At 49.6% G+C, this 19511-nt stretch overlaps 2 protein-coding genes across 3 annotated transcripts in view; one reads left to right on the top strand and one right to left on the bottom strand.

Annotated features, from left to right (window-relative positions):
• fzd3a (frizzled class receptor 3a) overlaps positions 1-5524 on the bottom strand; it is a 21637-nt gene extending 16113 nt beyond the window's left edge. Inside the window, exons 1-2 of one of the 2 annotated variants that reach the window (XM_019858001.1) lie at positions 5385-5524; positions 4174-4676 (exon numbers count right to left, since the gene is read on the bottom strand). In XM_019858001.1, coding sequence (XP_019713560.1) covers positions 4174-4374 — 201 coding nt within the window. In that variant the 5' untranslated portion in view covers positions 4375-4676; positions 5385-5524. The remainder of the gene's footprint in view (positions 1-4173; positions 4677-5384) is intronic. The other variant, XM_019858000.1, reaches the window with a different exon arrangement.
• A 974-nt stretch (positions 5525-6498) lies between these two features.
• The window catches only part of kif26bb (kinesin family member 26Bb), a 13453-nt gene continuing 440 nt past the window's right edge, over positions 6499-19511 (top strand). The window contains exons 1-13 of the mRNA XM_019857960.1: positions 6499-6984; positions 7197-7547; positions 8303-8728; positions 9727-9842; positions 9943-10114; positions 11559-11762; positions 12077-12170; positions 13301-13572; positions 13860-14040; positions 14340-14487; positions 14628-14787; positions 14978-17996; positions 18606-18758. Of these exons, the coding sequence (XP_019713519.1) occupies positions 6925-6984; positions 7197-7547; positions 8303-8728; positions 9727-9842; positions 9943-10114; positions 11559-11762; positions 12077-12170; positions 13301-13572; positions 13860-14040; positions 14340-14487; positions 14628-14787; positions 14978-17996; positions 18606-18758 (5356 nt within the window). The 5' untranslated portion in view covers positions 6499-6924. The remainder of the gene's footprint in view (positions 6985-7196; positions 7548-8302; positions 8729-9726; positions 9843-9942; positions 10115-11558; positions 11763-12076; positions 12171-13300; positions 13573-13859; positions 14041-14339; positions 14488-14627; positions 14788-14977; positions 17997-18605; positions 18759-19511) is intronic.

The raw sequence follows: 19511 nt of genomic DNA, 5'->3' as shown, positions 1-19511 counted from the left end.
TTGGGGGTGGGGGGTGGGGGGTTTGCCGTGGGGATTGAATGTTAATGGCTACACGGGGAACAGCTGGCCAACCACTGGTCCAATTATCAAAGCATGTAAGGAGCAATCGCCGTGTCAACTTGCACAGGTGATGGCCGGTCCCGTTTGCAAAGTCGTTTCATTCCCGGAGGCGACTCGCATTTCGTAAACAATTCGTTGGTGTTATTTATTCGCGAGGAGAGTTGAAACTCCATTTAAGCAAGTGAACTAAAAATGACAATTTTTTTTATCCTCATTTGTAATAATTAGAAATGTAGAGAAAAACAAAACAAAAACGTTTTTACCACAGAGCCATTCAACTAATTGAAAGACAATCAGTCCTTTCTTGCATAATCCAGATCACAGATGGACAGACAGACAACAGCGAGAGAAACAAGCTTTGGCAACAGCCCAAGTCTGAGTCTTTAGGCCAAGATAGAAATTGTGATTTCAAATTCTCAACCTTTTTGTCAATGAAAATATTGTGCAACCATTTAGTTTGTGTATTGTTTTTTTTAATTTTTTAATTGAAGTGAAACTAGACTTGTGTGGACTGAAAAGAAACGGCTTTGACCTTCCATTCACCCCTGAGCACTTGACTGATTACGCAGCGTGTTTGAATATGATTAAGATTACAGTGGAATCAATTATTAATACCGCCTAATCCGATAAAGTGCATTCAAATGTGATAGCGTATGTCTTCGTGAATGCTAAAGCAATTTGTTTTTAACGAAGCCACCGCTGACTGATGATCGTGGCGGTTTGGCCTGATTTGAGCTTTTACCAAAAGAGGGAGAAAAAAAAAATCGCAGTCATTTCTCTTCCCGTCAGTGCCCCCCCCCCATCACCCCGTTGTCCCTCCTCTGTTGCCATTCCATTCTTCAAATTTCAAACTTTGGCGTCATGGCAACGATTGATGCATCACTAGGGCAGGTGGGGGCGGGGGTGAAGCAAGGTTCGAGGAGGTCAGGGTGCGGGCCGGAGGGGACCGCCTCCCGGGAGGCAAGAAAGCCTCCGCTCCCTTTGTTAATAGCACAATTGGGACCGTTTCCTGGGCAACGGGTGAGCCCTGCGTAGGGGGGAGGGGACGGACAAAAGAGATCCAGGGGGGGAGGAGGGAGGGCAATGCGGGTTGAGAGAGCAGAGCGATGGGTCCACCGAGGTGGTCTTGTCATTCACCGCCAAGAAAGTGTTTTCAAAAACGTGGCCTCGCCGTGTAAAGCGGCGCCTCGCTCGCTCGCTCGATGAGCTTCTCATTCAGTCGGCAGCCAATAAAGAGCCTGTTGGACATTAAATAAAACAAGGGGGTCTTTTTAAGCCGAGGTCACGCTGGGTTGGATTTACCAGACCGCGTTGTGTCCTTTTTAGATGCGGGGGATACGTCTTTACTAGCCAGGCGCAGCGCGGGTGGAGCATCTGTTCAAAGCGATCTCTTCCCGGCAACACTTGTAACATGACGCCGTCTGGCCGGGTGTGCTGGAAACCCGAGCGGGGGGGCTCTCCGCTCAACCCTCGGGAAGGACAAGAACATGACGGAGCAGCTGAAAAACGGCCTGGTCTTTGTGTGGAGTGCACGACACAAAACAAGTCGGCATACAAAATGTGGTGTCATTGGCTCTTCCTGGAAACAAGGCTCAGCTTGGGCTTCACGTAAACAACGCATGCAGACATCGGTGACACGAATTGGCCCCCTTCGCAGACCCCTGCACTTGACTTTAAAGGGCTGCTTCTTGTCTCGGTGTGGTTTTGTACCTTGATGGCAAATGCTACATCATCCCAATAACTGGCCACCCTTCCATCAATCACGTGCAATGACGTCGGCCAAAGGCCGGGAAGACCCCCACAAATTCCCCGTAGTTGCGCTGATGTTCACACGTGAGGCTCAAAATCAATCCCCGCGATGAAAGAAAACGACGGCCGAAGCGCAAGCGCTCAGGGTGCGTATAGCCCCTGAAGAGGCCGAGTCCAAGCAGGAAGAGGAAAAAGGGGCGTAGCGGCCAAAATAAAGACGGAATATGCTCACAGGGCAGGCCGGGAAGGTATTGTTACAGTAAGAGCATCTGTTCTGCATGTCCAGGACGGTTGACTGTGACGAAGCCACGCCGGTCCTCATGCATCCTTCTCCAAAAAGGGATTTTACCCCCCTTTTCTTTTCTCTTTTTCAACGTGCCAGTCAAATCCGCCACGCCGCCACTTATCTTGGGAGACGGCATCATTGTGGCCCAGAAATAACCCTTTCCCAGCCCCGGGGCCGCTGGCCCACTTTGGCTGCGAGGTCATTCGCCGGTCAACGGTGACGGGCTCCGGCGAAAAGGAATCCCCAAAAACAGAAAACGGCGACAGATAGAGGAACAAGTGCGGTGCCATCCCTGACCAATTCGGAAATCAATCTCTTCATCTGAGGAAGTACATGATTGTAACCTGGAATATATCGATTTTTTTTTTAAAAATTGATAGTCAGAAAGGGATATTAAGAATCTTGATCTACAATTACGAACAAAATACACCAGCAAACCCCGCCTCCCTGAAATGGGCCAGCGCCACAACAGTTTCAGGGGTTGACACAAAAGCCGCAAGAACGCCAGGCGTTGGTTGGTTCCAGTCCAACTGCCTCTTTCTCCGCGGTGCACGGCATTCATCGGCATTGTCTCGGCGATCCGAGGAACCTCCCTCCTTTGCAAATCATCCGTCAATTCTCATTTGCCTGCCCTGAACATCTTAAAGGCTTTGAATTCTCCCATGAACTGGATCTGGGGCGTGTTAGCCAATGGACAGGAGCCGAACAGGGCAACAGTCCTCACGATTTAGAACCCGTTTGGTCTCCGTGGAATTTCCCCCCCGCTCCAAACGCATTTCTGGCTTCTTTCTAACAGAGACTTAATTGTGGATCCGTGACCAATCAAAGTGAACGCCGTCAAAGCCAGACGCGTTCTCGTTGTACCACCGCACACATGCGATCTGTACTGAAACAACAAACACTTGTTAAAAAATATCGTAGGCCGCAAAATAAAAAACAGAGGGAATACGTTGGGCGTAGGGGGGGGGGGGGAGAATGCCGTGCATTTAGATGATGCACGAGCATGGTAGGGTTCTCCTCATTTCCAGTAGCGAACGCAAATATGAGCGCGGCGTGCGACACGGCGCCCGAGAGCCACGCGTGCGGGTTACATAACGCCGGATTTGACTTCCCGCTCCCGCTTGGGCGAAGCGGCCAAAGCGAGGCGGAGCCGGCACAGATGGCCGGCGGAGCGCTACGCTTCAACGCCGCGGCGCTCCGGGGGCGGGGTCAAGGGCCGACGTTGGGAAAGGGAGGCCGAAAGGGGTCACGATGCTCCGAAGAGATCAACCGAAATAAACAGTTTTGTCGTCGTTTGGGGTCACGAATTGCTCAAAAGATCGAAGCTGGCGGCAGGATCAGTCGCCGCGATCTAAAATATGGGATTTATTTCATGAGGGAACGCATCTGCTCCTTGATTGTGGTATGGCTGTGAAATGTAGGGATTATCTCGAGGACAGAGAAAACAACAAATTGTGGATTATCATCTTTAATCCATTGATGGAAACAAACTGAAAGCAAACGCGCCGCCTGCGTTCGCGCCGCAGTCAAACGGAGCAGACGGCTTCAAATGTGGAGTTCAAAAATGTCGCCGGAGTGCCTTATCGGATGGCGAGCAACAACGCCGCCGACTATTTTAGGACAAACGCGCCCGCCTGTGTGAATCACTGCCGTTTTAATAATGCACTCTTCTCGCTTTCCCGGGGCGCGAATATGAAGGATTCGTTTTCTTCTTCATGTTTTGGGAATGCACTCCAGGCTCCAGAAGAAAGTAGGCTAGCACTTTGAGAGCGGCTTACCTACTATCGGCAGGATAGAAGTGATTAAAAAAAATAAAATACCCGAATTTCGCAGTGAAAATGATGAACTTTAGACATATGAAACTATCTGTGTGTCATTGATAAAAATGACAATTGGAGGGCTGCCAAACTGACCCCCCATTGCATGCTTGAATTTGTCCCTAATAGCGATTCATCTTTCAGACAAATTGTTACCCAATATCATTTTCAAACGACGATTTTTTTTTTTTTTCCTTTCCTCGATCTGCCCTTTTCGTGAAAACGACTTTCTTTGGCGTGTCGGCGCTGCAGCGTGCGTACCTCCATGGCGAGAGCGGCCGTTTGCTGATCGTAGTGGTTGAGCGCATTGGGCATGAAGGTGGTGTTGTAGGGCAGCTCCTGGCACATCCGCAGCGTGATGGGCTCGCAGGTAAACAGGCTGTGGCTCCCCGCCGCCGCGTCCATGGGAATGGCGACGCACACCGTCAACATGGACACCCACAGCACCCACAGGAGACCCATGACCGGTCGGAGAAGCTCAGGCGATACCCGAGGAAGAAGGCGCCGATCTCAGGACCGTCCGTTGAAACAATCCCTTCGCTCCAGATCACCAGAAGTCAGCGAGGGTCCGGCGGTGCGGTCGGCCATGATTCAAGCCCTCCGCGTCCATTGCGGGTGAGTCACAGCGACGGCGTCGGCTCAGAGATGCTGCGGTCCCTTAAGATGCTGCGCTTTGACCAAATGACCCGTGTGACTCTGCGTCCTCCAACTGGCTTGGACGCTCTGGAAAAAGATCAGTGATGACTGACAATGTTCAAGCTTATCTGGGGGAAAAACACGCAATAAGCGACATCGTGATTTTATTCCCACATTGGACTCGAAATACATCGAAACACACAGAAGGGTGGTTAAAACGGAATGTTCATCATACTTCAATCTCATACATTATTTGTTTCATTCAGGGCGGTTTTCGATATCTGTAACGAATGACCATCTGATTCTGATATGACCTGACAATTGAATACATTTTTTTATGATGTCATTTATTGCATGTTAGCTATGTGACTGTACTCACACACAGATAGCACATTTATGGCTTTACGTTCATGCGCCTAAATACTCCTTTTGTACAAAAAATAAAAAATAAAAGTTTAAAAGGCAACATTCATTGTTACCCACTAAATGCACCTGACCTGCCTGTGCAACAATAAGGTTATCGGATTTAAAAATGATGACGTGAGGGCGTTTACGAACAAGTTCGTCATCACGCTTCTCGTCCTCCGTTCGCAATTCGCGTCATCTAACAGATAACTCAGACAAATTTATCAGTCCAAACCGTGATGCAAATGATGCCAGATTTTTTTTTTTCCTGTAATCCGAGAGTAACCACGGTGAACCTTTTGCAGCCGCCTCCACACCGGTGGTGTGTAACTTAATGTAATTTCACCGCAATAAACCATCGCGGGCCGCCGGCAGGAGTGGAAGCGAGAAACCGCGCAGATGCACGCAACATTTAAATGGTTGCAGCTTACCGGGCATGTGGAATGAAAATTCACGTGGAACGACCTCGTCGCTCCTCGAGTAGGCAACAATGTGCCGAGGCCCCCTAACCCGCACCCTCCTGTCCCTCCGGTCCTCCCCCAACCCGGCGAATGTCCTCACCCACACCGCCGTCTTCCCCCTCCTCATCCTTTGTGGTCCCTGCCTAGCATCAAGCGTCGATGAACACCAACATAACTTCCGGTTATTACTGAGAAATTAAAAGCATTAGCGGAATACCGGGATGCGTTTTGAAGCTTCGGGAGCAATTTACTGTCAACGTTTCAGATTTGATAATAGATATATTAAATCAAGCAAAATATAATATAAATGAAAGAAGAACGTGAAAAATACTTTCAAAATCACACATCCCCCTAAATTACTTTGATAGAAGGTGGGCAGAGTTTCCGCTTAGCTACAGTATCTCTGCTAACTTGACACAGCCGCGTCTTTCTTCACAGCAGGTTGGATGATTTTTTGGCGTGCGCCCACTCAATCGTACGGGCCCCCTAAGGTGACATGGAAAAAAAAAACTTTCCGTTCCCTCGCAAAGTTTTGCATTCTCTCGCAAAGATTGCGAGATAGAGCATTTTTTTGCCAGGGGTCCCTCTCTCTTTTTTTATACGCTTCATGTACTTTCGGGTCATCCCCCGGGTCACTGAAAACAACAAACACGGAGCATTTTCACCCGTTGGCGAGTTTAATGGCATTTTACTTTGAAATTGGCTCGAAATACAAAGACATTAAATCTGATCTTGTATTTAGATACAGTTTCCAAGTCCTCCTCCGTGATTCTCTCCCTCCCAGAAGTAGTGTCGTCTTCTTCTTTCTTTACGTCACCTTCGGCGCTCCGTAGCAGGATGTAACAGATAATCCGGTATTTTTTCAAAGTAAAACATCTTTCAGATTCCGAAATAAATTCCTTAGAAATATTGTCCATCTATCCTAAAAAAAGAGATGGATCGATTCTGTAGTATACACTTTGGCCACACGGGGCACTACAATACAAACACAAAATTATACATGAGTTAACTCTTTCACTGCCAGCCCTCCCAGATGCCATGGGTTATTGTTTTATTGTATTTGATTGTCTGCATTTAATATTTCTGTACATCAATTATGCATCTCATTCAATGCTCTCAAATAACAACAATGAGAAATCAATGATTACGCTTCTTTTCCCCAGATGTCAGCCATGCAAATCAGTTACTCATGATGCAAAGTCATCAGCGCTGTTGCTTGGCCTTGGATGGCTGAAATGTGGCTCTTTGGCGCCGTCTTGAGGACTTGTTCAATAGTGACACGGCGAGGAAATCCACGAGTGTTTCGCGGGGCGCTCTTTCCATCTCCGACACCGTCGCCGTCACCTATCCGACTCTGACAGTGTCCTCCACACTTTTACTCCGTCTCATTCTCCATCATAACCACCATGGGAGGAAGATTGTCGCTTTTCACGAAACGAGCTGTGGAGAAATCGCGCGAAAGTGCATCCAGTCTTTGTTCGGATATCTTTTTAAATATTAACAAGTTGGCATGTCATCTCTGACAGCAGGGAGAGAAAGATTGACCGCCTCCCCGAGAGGAACGCGTTTGGTAAGTCCTATTTTCTTACGAAACAAATTATTTGACGCCTTTCCCCCCCGCTCAAATAATATTGCTTGGTTTGTAGTTTAAACACGCGGCCGCAATTGTTCCGCTGTTAGAAAACATTTGGGTGTGGTTGCAGTTGTCCACATCGATTGATATCTAATTTGCCGCCCGCTGGAGCCCACATACATCCTTCTCATAATTGTTTTATTTCTCAGGACCTTAAAGTGCAGCATCACTGCGAGTCCTCCCGAGTTTACGCAAGTATTAAAGGGGACGATCGCGTCTCTCGTCCCGACGAGCGCCCCGCTCCAGAGTGTACGAGGGGATTCAGGAGCGACCCGCATCGGAACATGTACCACCCGAGAGCAGAGGCGGTCCCGTCCTATAGGACTCTCCCTGGTTCCGTGGGAGAGCGCATCATGTCCTTGAGCGACACCTTGCGCAAAAATCGCGGTCTCGGGAGGTCCGAGAGCAAAGATGCGTGCTGTGAAAGATGCTCGGCCACCCTTGTTGCTCTCAAGAAACAAGCGCTCAGTCTTTCTGTGCACCATCACTTCTCCTGTAAGGTCAGTAAGATTGTCCAGACCGCATGTCTTTGGTCTGCAGTCAGTCAAGTATGCTTGAAATAATCACAGTGTGATCCATTTGAGATCTCTTTGCATATGGCAACAACAACAACAACAACAACTGCTACTCCAGCACACATTGATTCAGGGGCAAGTGGGGCCAAGAAGAATGACATGCTACAAATGGCGCTGTGTTTTGTATTCAGTGGCGGCCCCGCATTCTCGGCTCCCTCAATTTTTAAAATATATTAAAAAAAAATATTCCGAACAAAATGGAATGAATCAGTTTTAGGATAAACAGCATGAACATGATAACCCATTTCATAACTATGCAGGCCCTCTTTATTTCATTTGAGTATATTTTTATCATTATTAACTTGTATGTGCCACCGATGGTGTAAATACAGTATTGTGATGAATGTTGCGTTGATGAAATATGAATTAAATAGCAAACTCCACCCATTTTTATCCATCTCAGGGGGTGGCCATTTTGCCACTTGCTGTCCACCGAAAATGACATCACAGTGCCTAAGGGTTCAGGAAGCGACCAATCACGGTTCACCTATTTTTGGGAATTGGAGACCTTGCGCACCGTGATGTCATTTTCAGTCGGCGGCAAGCGGCAAAATAGCCAGCTTCCGAAATGGATAAAAACGGGCAGATTTTGCTCCTGAATTCATATTCCACCAACTACTGCTAAACTAAGACCATGAAGGAATAACGGTCCCCGTTTCCCGTTTTGTCAAACTCTAAAGGACACGAGTGACCTGTGTGCATTTCTTCAAGACAACCTCCGTGTCCACAGCCGGTCCAGCCCAGATTCCAGAGACAGATGCAGGGAGCTGGGTAAATGCGCCACCTGTGGCACAATGCTGAGCCAGCTCAAACGCGAGGCAGTGCACTTGGCTCTGAACGGAGGTCATCAGTTATCCGGCGCCAGGAACGCCGCGCCGCTCGGGCAAAGCGGCACAAAACTCGGGGACAGATCCGCCTCCCAACCACATAGCCTGAATCATTGCCCTCAAAGTCCCAGGACACCTCGGAGCCCCAGAACGCCTCAGAGAACCCCGCAGACCCTCAGGCGGAGGCTCGCCAAGCCCCCCAACCAGGATATGGACCGTCCGGTCGAGGAGCAGCATCGTGTGTCTCCTGATGGGGTTGCTTTTTATCCCCATCATCAGGTACCCATAAAAGCCTTTCTTGAACACTAAATCAGATGCAAGCCCCTCGTGTGGACCCCCTTTTAATGAGCTTCGGGGATAATGTACATCTGGATGGGCGAAAGTCAGCAAAGCAATGATTTATTGGTCCTGCTCGCATCCTTTATAGATGCCATGGCTGCAGACGTTATCATAAGTACTTCTGTTAATGGAATGGAATTGGGTCATGATTTAACCTGCTCATAAAATGCAGCCGGTCAAAAAGCTCTTGTGATCAGTAGTAGCGGTGGTCCTATTAAAAGGGTGAACACGTATGCATTAGCTTGATAGAAGTCACACTTAATGCAAGGCCCCAACAGTCCCATCAAAGAAATTCGTTATGACTCTCCACATTTGATTGCAATCGACACACTTCTCTTAACTGACACCGTCTCAGTGAATCGCACAACGGCAACGACGCGCTAACGGTGTGCGCAGTTCCTGAAAAAGAGAAAAAAAAAAAAAAAGCCCAAAAAGCTGTTGAGTAGAAGGAAGAGATCAATAGAATATATTATGAAGCGATGTGATGGAATAATGTGAAAGGAGAGACGCTCCACAGTGTCGAGATGAGATGGCAGCGAGGAAATGGCACTGCGGAGAAAGCGAGAGGAAATAAGAATGGAAAATATCAGAATCAAGAGACCACGTGAGAGCTAACGCAGATTAAAAAAAAAAAAAAAAAAAGTGAAACGAATGGATTTCTACAAATGAAGGCCTCAACACCCTATTTGAACGACGCGCTTTGTTCAATTTACGGCGTCATTTTGTCTTCTGAGCCCCGCTTTCAGTCAGACGGCGCACATTTGGAGCCGTTACAAATGATTCGTCGCACTCCGCGGCCCGTCATGTGACTAATGGCGTTCGTTGAACCCGCTGCGCCCCACTCAGACGAACGCGTCACGATAGGGGGACCATTAGGAGGTGGGCGCTTGAGTGCAATGACATGTTTGGATTGGAACAAACGGCTCTCTCCGTGGCAGGCCTCAGACAATGCCGTGTTAAGATGTAGCGACGTGGTCCACGCCGGCTCCAAGATTCCTCACCTCTCCAGAGTGGTGACCATCGCAAACTCCGCCGCCATGTCCTTTTTGGCCAGGTAAACGTCTCCCGAACCACCGTTCCAAAATACCACCACCCTTATTGCAAATAGTGCTCCAGAGCGTTGCCGCGACGACACTTCTCACTTTCCTCTACAGGGCAGCAGAGAAGCTCAACCTGACGTCGAGGAGAAAAGGCCAGGTTTCCGACGCGGCTTCTGCTCATCTCTCCAACAGCTACAGGGACCTCATCCAGAAAAACCCTCCTCCCGTCCCCTCCTGCCTGCTCCAAGCTGCTATCAGAACCAAAGACTCGCCCAACGTTGGCAAGGTAATTGACATCAAGCTACTCGGATGTACGTGAGAAGTAAGCACACGGACCGGCAGATGGATCGCTTGCTGTGTGTGGCAGTTGATAGCCACTTTTTATCGTATTTCATACTGCCGCCAACTACAGGACTGGAGGCTGATTCTTGCCCCTTGCCATGTCACGGTTTGACAATCAAATAAGTATGGCGTGGCGGTTCATCCACTTATCTCCCATGTGGGCAGCGCGGGTTCATTTGCCACTCTGAGTCATTCAGTGACAGCGTGAATGGTTGTCTGTCTTTCTATGTGCCCGGTGATAGTCTGGCAACCAGTTTGGGATATGGAGTCTGCGTTACGTTCGGAGTCGGCCAGGAGGCTCCATTGCGGTGGTTTCAAAGCGCAATGACTCACGTGTGAAGACGAATGGCAATGTTGGTGCAGTGGCGATGCATTTGTACAAGCGCCATTCCAAACCACGAAGGGCATCGTGTTCGCAGTTATCACCGACCAGATTGAATTTTAAAGACATCACGGTCAATTTGGAGGGGATCCTGTATCACGCCGCCTCTTCATCATGATGCAATGTTAGGTGGCGCTAATGCCTCCATCTTCCTCTCTCCTTCCCCATCCTTCATGGCCATTGGGAAAAGCGGGTGAGATCAATAAGACCGGCCTGCTCGCCCTTGACTCGTACACAGGACTCTTTCGGGCTGGGTCTAGAATTACAGAGATGGGCTCGCATCGAGCCTGCCCCAGCTGCCTGATGAGCACTCAGCTCAGATGTGGTAAATTATGCGTGTGTGAGAGAGAGAGAGAGAGAGAGAAGAAAAACATATCTGAGTTGTTAAAGTGTCTCTTGAATAATTGAACTCGACATAAATTAGGTTTGACACAGGTTCAATACGGTTCGGTGGACACTTACTGCATACATTATCGAAATTATGAGGAAGAAGGAAATATCATGCGGCAGCATGGATTAGAAATAGTCAATGATTGATGATGTCATCCGGGCATGATGCCGACCGGCGCGCTCGACTGAATGTCCCGCATCGGTTGAACATCTCTCGACCTCCGTTCTCCGTATTGTCCTTTGTGTGCGACGCCTTCTGTTGCCCTCGTCTCCGTCTGATCTTGTGAGTTATCGGAAATGGCCGCCGCTCAGGATCGGACCCAATTTAAGACCCGCGAGCACGCGCCGCGTTAAGTGATTAAAGTCGGGACGTGTGGAGAAACTTGCGCCGCCACGTACAGATGTGATTGAATGCATCGATCCTCGGTCTGCGCTAACGAAATCAGAGCTTGTTCTTCCACCTCGCTTTTTATTTGTCACTCTTTGGTTGATGTACAACTTCAAACTGACACATCAGTCAAAAATTGGTTTTGTAAGTTAAAACAGCACAATATTCAACTGTAATTACAAAAAATGTCTGTTCTCGTTCCTATTGGCTGCCTCTCTTTGTTTACAGGTCAAAGTCGTGTTGCGAGTCAACCCGGCAATGAGCGAGGGTCAACCTCAGGTTCTGCACATCGACCCGACTAAGAAAAGAGCCATTTTATTAGAACCGGTGTGCCAGAGTCCCCCGCGCGCTAAGAAGACCTCCAGCAGGGACGGCAAGGATCTTCTCAAGGCGTTCCATTATGACGCCGTCTATCCTCCAGACGCCAGTCAGGTTTGGCGCTTCTTCCTCATCACCAAATATCACTTCAAGTTTCATTTGAAATATTTCCGCCAAAGCATCATATATGTTAAGTCTCGCTTTTCCTCGACGCGCAACTCCTGATTTTCTGCCCATCTGGCGACTTGGACAATGATAGCGTCTGGATAGCTCAATCGGCTAATCGGTCGATTCGAGTCAAGGTTGTCTGAGCTCTGCTTCCATGATTCAACCCCCGAGGGAGAATTGACAGAGCAGACAGCGTTGCGCGCTCGTTCCCTGCGGAAATGAGTCCTAAAATGCTTGGTGTCTTCTGTCCGTGTGAGCAGACTGAGGTGTGTGCAGGCGTTTTGACGGACGCCATCCGCTGCGTGCTGAGCGGCAGCGACGGATGCGTGCTGGGTTTGGGCTGCGCCGATGTGGGTGAGTCATCGCTCGCTGCGTGAGGCCATGGGTTCAAATTTTAAAACGGGTGGGGGATGCTTTTATCCACGCTCAAGGGCCATTCATCCACGCCTCTCCTCTTATACCTTCGCAGGAACCACTCCTCTTATCATCCATCCTTCCTTTATCACTCCATTTTTGTCTGCGTCCTCACTCGCCATCTCCGGCCCTCTTTGCTGCACTTGAACAATTTTTCGGGATTTGTCTTTTTCCACCATAACGACAGCCAAGCGTTGCTGCTTAACGCCCTCTTCAACAAAACCATTCATCTTTCAGGAATGACGTTGCACCGAAAAGTCCACCAGACCATCGTATGAATGTTTTTTTTTTTTTTTTTTTTAAACTCTAAAGATCCCCATACGTGATAGACACTCAAGCGTGCAGAACCCATAAACACACCTTTTAGTGTATTTTGGGGATGCTCTGAGCGCAGAGGGGATTGTAAAGAAAATGGTCTGTAAAATGTTGCTATTAAAGATATGGACCCCTGCACTTAGCCTCACTGAGTGCATGCGTTAGATATTGTAGAACGCACACACGCACGCACGCGCGCACACACACACACAGGGTAAGGGCAGGGTCTCCTTGGAGCCGCTTTTTCACATGAAGCCACTCTCCATAAATGAATTAGTTGGCCGACGCAGACTACACGCGGCCCGCAGCCGGGGGTTATCAATCTCCTCCACGGAATACTATTCTGTCTGAATAACAGGCAGTAGCAGGCAGTTTGGCCATCTAATTGGAAAAAAAAACTAATTCTCTTATACTCATTCAATTAATGTCTGGATGAGAGGAACGGGCCAAACGAGCCGGATGTCGGGCAAAAGTGCACGCTGAGGTACAGTTGGGCACGAGTCCAGGAAAAATAATATCCGTTTCGATACAATCCTAATTCAGGTCTTCACTGAGGTCCAAATGGCAAATCGTTCCTCACATACTGTCCGTTGCTTTGAGACAACAAGTACTCCCGTCACGCATCGCCATCGCCGTCATAGGAATAATTCCGGCCTCAAGTTGATGACACAAATGTGACGAATGTCATTTTGTAGCATTATGCCTCGCGCGTTATAACGCATGCGCAATCCCCCGTGAAACGTTGTCTGCCGCAGGCTCCTGGTCCAGCATGGTCGGCAATGCCGAGAGCATCCAGAAGCTCGGGCTGATTCCGTGCGCCATCTCCTGGCTGTACAGCGCCATCGAGAAGCGGCGGGAGAAGACCTGGACGGATCTGACCGTATCCGTATCTGCCGTGGAACTCTGCTGCGGAGAGGAGGACACACTGAGAGATCTCCTGGGGGAGGTCGTCCCTCCTTTAGGCGGCGTGCAGGACAGCCCGAGAGCTCACATTCGGCTCCAGGAGGACCCCGTCCATGGCATTCAGGTAGAAAAGGGACAACGTGTCATTTTGGAAGTTAATTCATTTGGAATGCTTGCAATTGTCGAGTGGCCTTCTCTGACTAACTAACAAACGAAGGCACAAACAAACTGACTAACTCATGAGCTAACTCGATGGACTTCCCACGGAATGTTTTCCTCAAAACGGATACTTTTGACATCTTTTCAAAGATGAAGCGTTCGATTGCTCATAACTAACGGCGTATTTGAGAAGTTTTACGTGTCATTTCTGGTGCGACAATAAAGTTTTTCTTTGCCCGACTTCCTTTCCAGCTCCGGAACCACAATCGGGTGAAAGCCCCGACTGCTGAGCGTGCCGCCTCCCTCCTGGACGTGGCCATCGCGGCACGCCGGCACAATGACTTCACCACGTTCTTGTCCCACAGCTCCATCATGTTCTTCACTCTGCACGTGCAACCCCCTCGCACGCAAGAAAGCGGCACCGTCGGGAAAGGTTGGAATCAAATATTCATCCAGCATGGCAACTTGTACCAGGCAAATTAAATGCTCTGTTTCATTATTTTCCAGCTCACCTCAAAGCTGCTGCTGATTTATTTCACTTTAACATTTAATATAGCGCTCGCGTTTTCCATGTTGATGTCGAATTTGTACCAGGCAAATTAAATGCTCTGTTTCATTATTTTTCCAGCTCACCTCAAAGCTGCTGCAGATTTATTTCACTTTAACATTGAATATAGCGCTCATATTTTCCATATTGATGTCCAATTTTTGTTGTTGTTGTTGTTGTTTTAGGTGCACGGGGCCCAACCAAGTTGACCATGATTGATGTCTGCAGTGGCATGAGGGGCGGGGTTGGATATATCAGAAATAAACTTCCGCATTCAGACCTGGGCCCTGTTGTTTTGTCACTACTAAGTGGACATAAAACCATCCCCAAAAAGTAAGCAACTGTCACATTTTTGTGACAATAGAGATGAGCCACTGCATGACAGATCCATGTGGGGACCGACTAAGACAATGGAAAAGGAATTGTTTCATGCGGCCGACGTCATATTTTGTTGCACGTGTTTGTCTGCGCAGGGGAAGTAAATTAACCATGCTTCTCCGGGAGTCCTTGAGTCACGCAAACTGCCACACCGCAGTCGTCGCTCAGGTTGCCAATTCACTGGCGCAGCTACACGAAACCACCTCCGTCATCCAGCTGGCCTCTCGCATCCGCAGGACGCAGAAGAGGACGAAGGTACTGCACGTCAACAATGAATAAGTCATTTTAGTCATCCTTAGATGCTGTACAAGGATCACGGATTTGTTTTTCCAGCATCTAAAATGTATACGTTGAAATAATAGTATGGTACAATGTATGCCAAGCGGATGATATACTGCATGTCGATGATGTAAATAACCTTGCCGAATGTATCTTTATTCCACAGCAATCCAGCTCTTGCTCACCCAGTGGCAGGAGTTTGACTCGACAAAAAAGAGGCCCCCCTTCTTTTTCCCTGCGAGCGTTCCACTCCACAGACGAGGTTGATGTTGACGTGCAACATTTTCGGCTCCGCGGGGAGCTCGATGAACGCTCCAGTAGCGACCAGTCCTGCGATACCGTCATCCAGATAGACTCCGATGGATTGATCCAGCCGAGAGCTCCCCCCAAATTAGCAAAACCGGAGTTCGTGCCCATTATCCCCTCCTTACATCCGTACAAGGCTGACATGGAAGACCCGGAGTTTACCGCTTTACTCCAAGAGCTGCTGAAAATTCCCAAGCTCCATGGAGAGAACAAGAAAGATGACGCTCAAGGGCAGACCGAAATGCTGAAAGCTGAAATGAAGAAGCCGGAGAGGGACTGTCTGAAATGCGACACGTTTGCCGAGCTTCAGGAGCGCTTGGGCTGCATCGACGGAGAGGAAACAATGGATTTGTTGAAGGCGTCCTCCCAAGGCCCTCCTATGAACAATGTCACGCAAAAGTCACCTTCCCAGAAAGAGACGGGCAAGCAGGCTACTGCAGAAACGGCGCCGCCGCAGACGTCGAAGCCGGGGCTCGTCTTCAGTCAGACGTCGGGTCGAGAAAAACAAACAGATGGTGCCTTTCGTGGGGAGCATTTTCAGAGAGAGGACTCTGGTCTTTATGATTGCGAGGAGTGCAGCGCAACCAGTTCCAGCGAGGAGCCGCTGAATCAAACTCTCAATCGGAGCACGACTTGTCGCTATCAGTTCCCCAAAACTGGAGCAATTCAATCCGCTGAAACACTCGCGGATGCCAAAGCTCAGGGCACGGCTACGAACGGTTGCGTGCAGCCCACGGGGAGGCAGGGAAGTCAAGAAGCCGCAGACTGGTTCAAAGCGGACAAAAGGACTTCACCGGTTGGAAAGAGTTTACCCGCATCTCCCCCTTCTCCTCCCCGCACCCCTTCAAAACCTTTACCGAGCGGTTCTCTGTTTACGGACATCGCGGCTAATGACCCCAAAAAGGATGCCAAGGAAATGACGGCGACCATCACCGTGACTGTACAACAGCCGCTCGATTTCAGAGGTCAAGATGAACTCGTCTTCTCAATGGTGGAGGAGGTGACCATCAGCGGCACGCTCGACGGTGGGAGGACGGGAGGCAACATCATTTGTATCAAAGACGCCACCCGGTCAACAGCTCGCGTGCAAGGCTCTGCGGGCTCACAACCCATCCAGATTATAAGCAATATAACGGAGGAGGACCCTGCAGCAGCAAGTCAGACCGACGTCACCCACGGCACTTTTGTTCAACCGGGAGGTGCGGCGACTGAAAAAGTACCGTATCCTTCAAGAAGGGAAAGATCGCTTCCTTCATTTATAAATCCCATGCTGGTAAATGCGGATGAACATTGCCGTTCGGATGACGTGAAAGAAAGACAAACAACGGGGACGGCAGCCAAATGCCCACCATCTGCTTCTGAGTCTCCCATCATAATGTCAGACAAGATCAGTAACCCGAGCTGCGGTCAGATTTCCCATGACGCAGCGATCTCGGAAAATGGATCTTTTCGTAAAGACGCCGCGGAAAACAAAACGTGTGACGAGAGGATCCGAAATACAGACAAGAGCTACCATGGAGACTGGGAGCGTGTTTACTCCACGGAGCCTCCAAAGGCCCTGCTGGGGGATGACTCGGCTCGCCCGCGTGTTGGGAATAGTCGGGTCGTCGGTGCTACTTTGGGTTGCCTGGAAACAAGTGGTGAGTCCTTGAATACAGGCAGTCTACCTCGAAGCTGGCTCAACGCCAACCATCACATGGCAGACGGTTGGAGGGACCCAAGGGGGTTGACATCATCCACTCCGTGCAGCCCAGGGGCAACCCTCGAGAGGAGGCGAGGCGAGCCGTCTTCCCCAGCGAGCCGCAACCTGCGCAATGGCCCTCCGCTGAAATATGAAACGGACTACAGGCGGGAGGTGAGGAGACCACTCAGAAGGGCTGTCGGATCGTTGTTTGAGACCTCGAAGGTCGGGATGAAACATGATCATATGGCCGGGAGGATGATGATGTCACCCTTGGAGGAGAGCGGCAGACTTTTTCGAGCCAAAACGGATCCGTTGACGAGCAAATCCCTCGGGAGGAACACGTGTGACTTGCCATCTTTTGACAGGGGGAGTGGCTACAAGGGGATCTCCAAGAAAGGTTCTGACGGCTCCGGCAAAGGTGCTCACAAAGGGAAGAGTGTTGGGGATTGGACAATACCAAGAGCCAGCAAAAGCTCCAGAAAGACACGCCAGGCGAGCCACGGTCATAGTTCCATCCCTTCCGAAACGGAAACTCAATCCAGGCCCGCACATTCAAAGCTGTCCGCTGTCGGGAAACTCAAACTGGCCTGTCCCAAAGTGCGGCGCCTGTCCGCCCCCAGCATCAAGAACCTCAGTCTCCCCCGTAAAGGCCCGCAGCAGGCCATCAACCGCAGCACCAGCCTTTCCCCGGAAAGCAAAACGGTGAACTTTGAGAGGACGTCCTCATTCGTCTCCTCTTCCCCTCCACCCTCCTTCCGCTCCATCAGCCGGACGCCCAGTCAAAGCTCCACGTGCTCATCCACAAAATCCGCCATTCAGGGATTCGCCAACGGCCGCATTTCAGACTTCCTGAAAGAAAGACCCGCCGGCCCCGCTTCATCGGGGCCGGACCCGACGGGCTCCTTTCCTTCTCCGTACAGCCAAGTCACCTCGCCGCGGACGCCGCCTCACATGAGCGGACACGCGAGCGACACCACGAGTGTGCTCAGTGGCGATTTGCCGCCAGCCATGGGGAAAACGTCGTTGTATTTCTCAAACAGGCGCAGCACGATGAGCAGTGGCTACGATAGCTTGGTGAGGGACAGCGAAGCCACAGCCAGCTGCGCATCCAACAGAGATTCCGTAAGCGACAGGAGCGGCTCCCTCCTCAGAGAGCCTTACGGTAGCAGGTCATCTCAGCGGAGAGGCGACGCAGGTACGACACAGGACGAACAACTAATTGAGTGTTCCATTAGCCCGCCATGCATGTTTTGGGAATGTGGGAGTACCCGGAGAAAACCCACTCAGGCAAGGGGGAGGCCAGAGCCGGAATCGAACGCTGCATCTCCGCACTGTGAGGCCGACGCGCTAACCAGTCGGCTACCGTGCCGCCCACATTTGATATGAATGAAAAGAAAAGCGTTTCCGCCCTCCCATGTGGTGACGTGAATTGGAGATGACATGTCTGTGGAATGCAGTCACATGATGTACACTTAGCGGCACGGAAAGCACTACAGTGCCAGGAGTCATATCATTAATACATGATCTGAACGGTTCACTAACGCAATGGAAGTTCAAATGCAAAATCAGGTCGGACTTGGTTGAAAGAGAGCAAACGGTTCAGTTAAAAAGTGAGACGCAAATCGAGCAGACAAACAATAGACAAAGAGAAAAAACGCTTCGGGACATTGCATTGGGTTATGGCTGGGTTTTTTTTTTTCCAAATTATTTTGTGTGTGTGTACATTCACAGGTTTCAAAAATTGGCAGAGAAGAATGAAAAGAGTGCAGCATATTTCTGATACGGGATGACTTTCTGTTTGTAGGCGCTCACCCCCGTCATGTTTCCAGCGACGCCCCCCTCGCCGCAAGACAATCGTCTAACAGTCTGCAATCTCGCTGGGCGGATCACGGGATCCCAGAGGACTACGACATCAGAGTATACCAGATTGACAACGTGCAACCGGTGCAGAAAAAAGGTAACCGTGAATCGCCTCACACAACGAATCAATGAATATTTCTGAATCCCCCCCCCACCCCTTATTTTGTAGCCGAGTCTTATTTTGGACACAAAGGCCAACCAAAACATTTGTATTAAAGCACACACTCCGGGAAACTATTTAGAAAGGAAACACGGAATAGGCGGTATTCTACAAACTCCTTGACTGATCATTTCAACATCACAAAATCCCATTCTGCAGTGCCCCGAAATAAGTCCAACTGGGACTCGCATGCGTAAATATTCAATAAAAGATGTCCACCTTGCATTGAGAGTCAACATGTGCTCCGAAGCACAATCTGCTGCAAAGGGTGACGTTATGTCCCCATGACGAGCCGTCTGGCCCCCCTTGAGAACCGCTCCCTGCCTCCACTACAGGGGGTTCAATGTGCAGCAAAGAACAAAGAATTGAACTAGCTCAACATGTTGCGGGCAAAGGACTGAGATGTAATTGTGTACAGTATGTTGAATTTCCTGAAAAATAAGACCCACGTTGTACAAGAATCAGAACAAGCATCACTTGATTAGTTTAGCTGAGTGGCTCAGAGACATGAGAGAGCTTGTTTCAGTTCCCAGTGGGCCACGTCTGCTGTCTTTATTGGAGAGGGTGAGTGTAAAGGGGGGGGGGGCTGTTCTCAAGTGTAAAGTGTGTGTGTGTTGGAGTGGGTCAGACTTCCTGACCTACTTACACACACAGACACACACACGGTTCTTAAGTGCCAAAGGTGGAGTC

The sequence above is a fragment of the Hippocampus comes genome, unplaced genomic scaffold (genome assembly GCF_001891065.2).
Source record: "Hippocampus comes isolate QL1 unplaced genomic scaffold, H_comes_QL1_v1.1 scaffold339, whole genome shotgun sequence".
Taxonomy (NCBI): Eukaryota; Metazoa; Chordata; class Actinopteri; order Syngnathiformes; family Syngnathidae; genus Hippocampus; species Hippocampus comes.
This window is presented reverse-complemented; position numbering and strand designations above follow the sequence as displayed.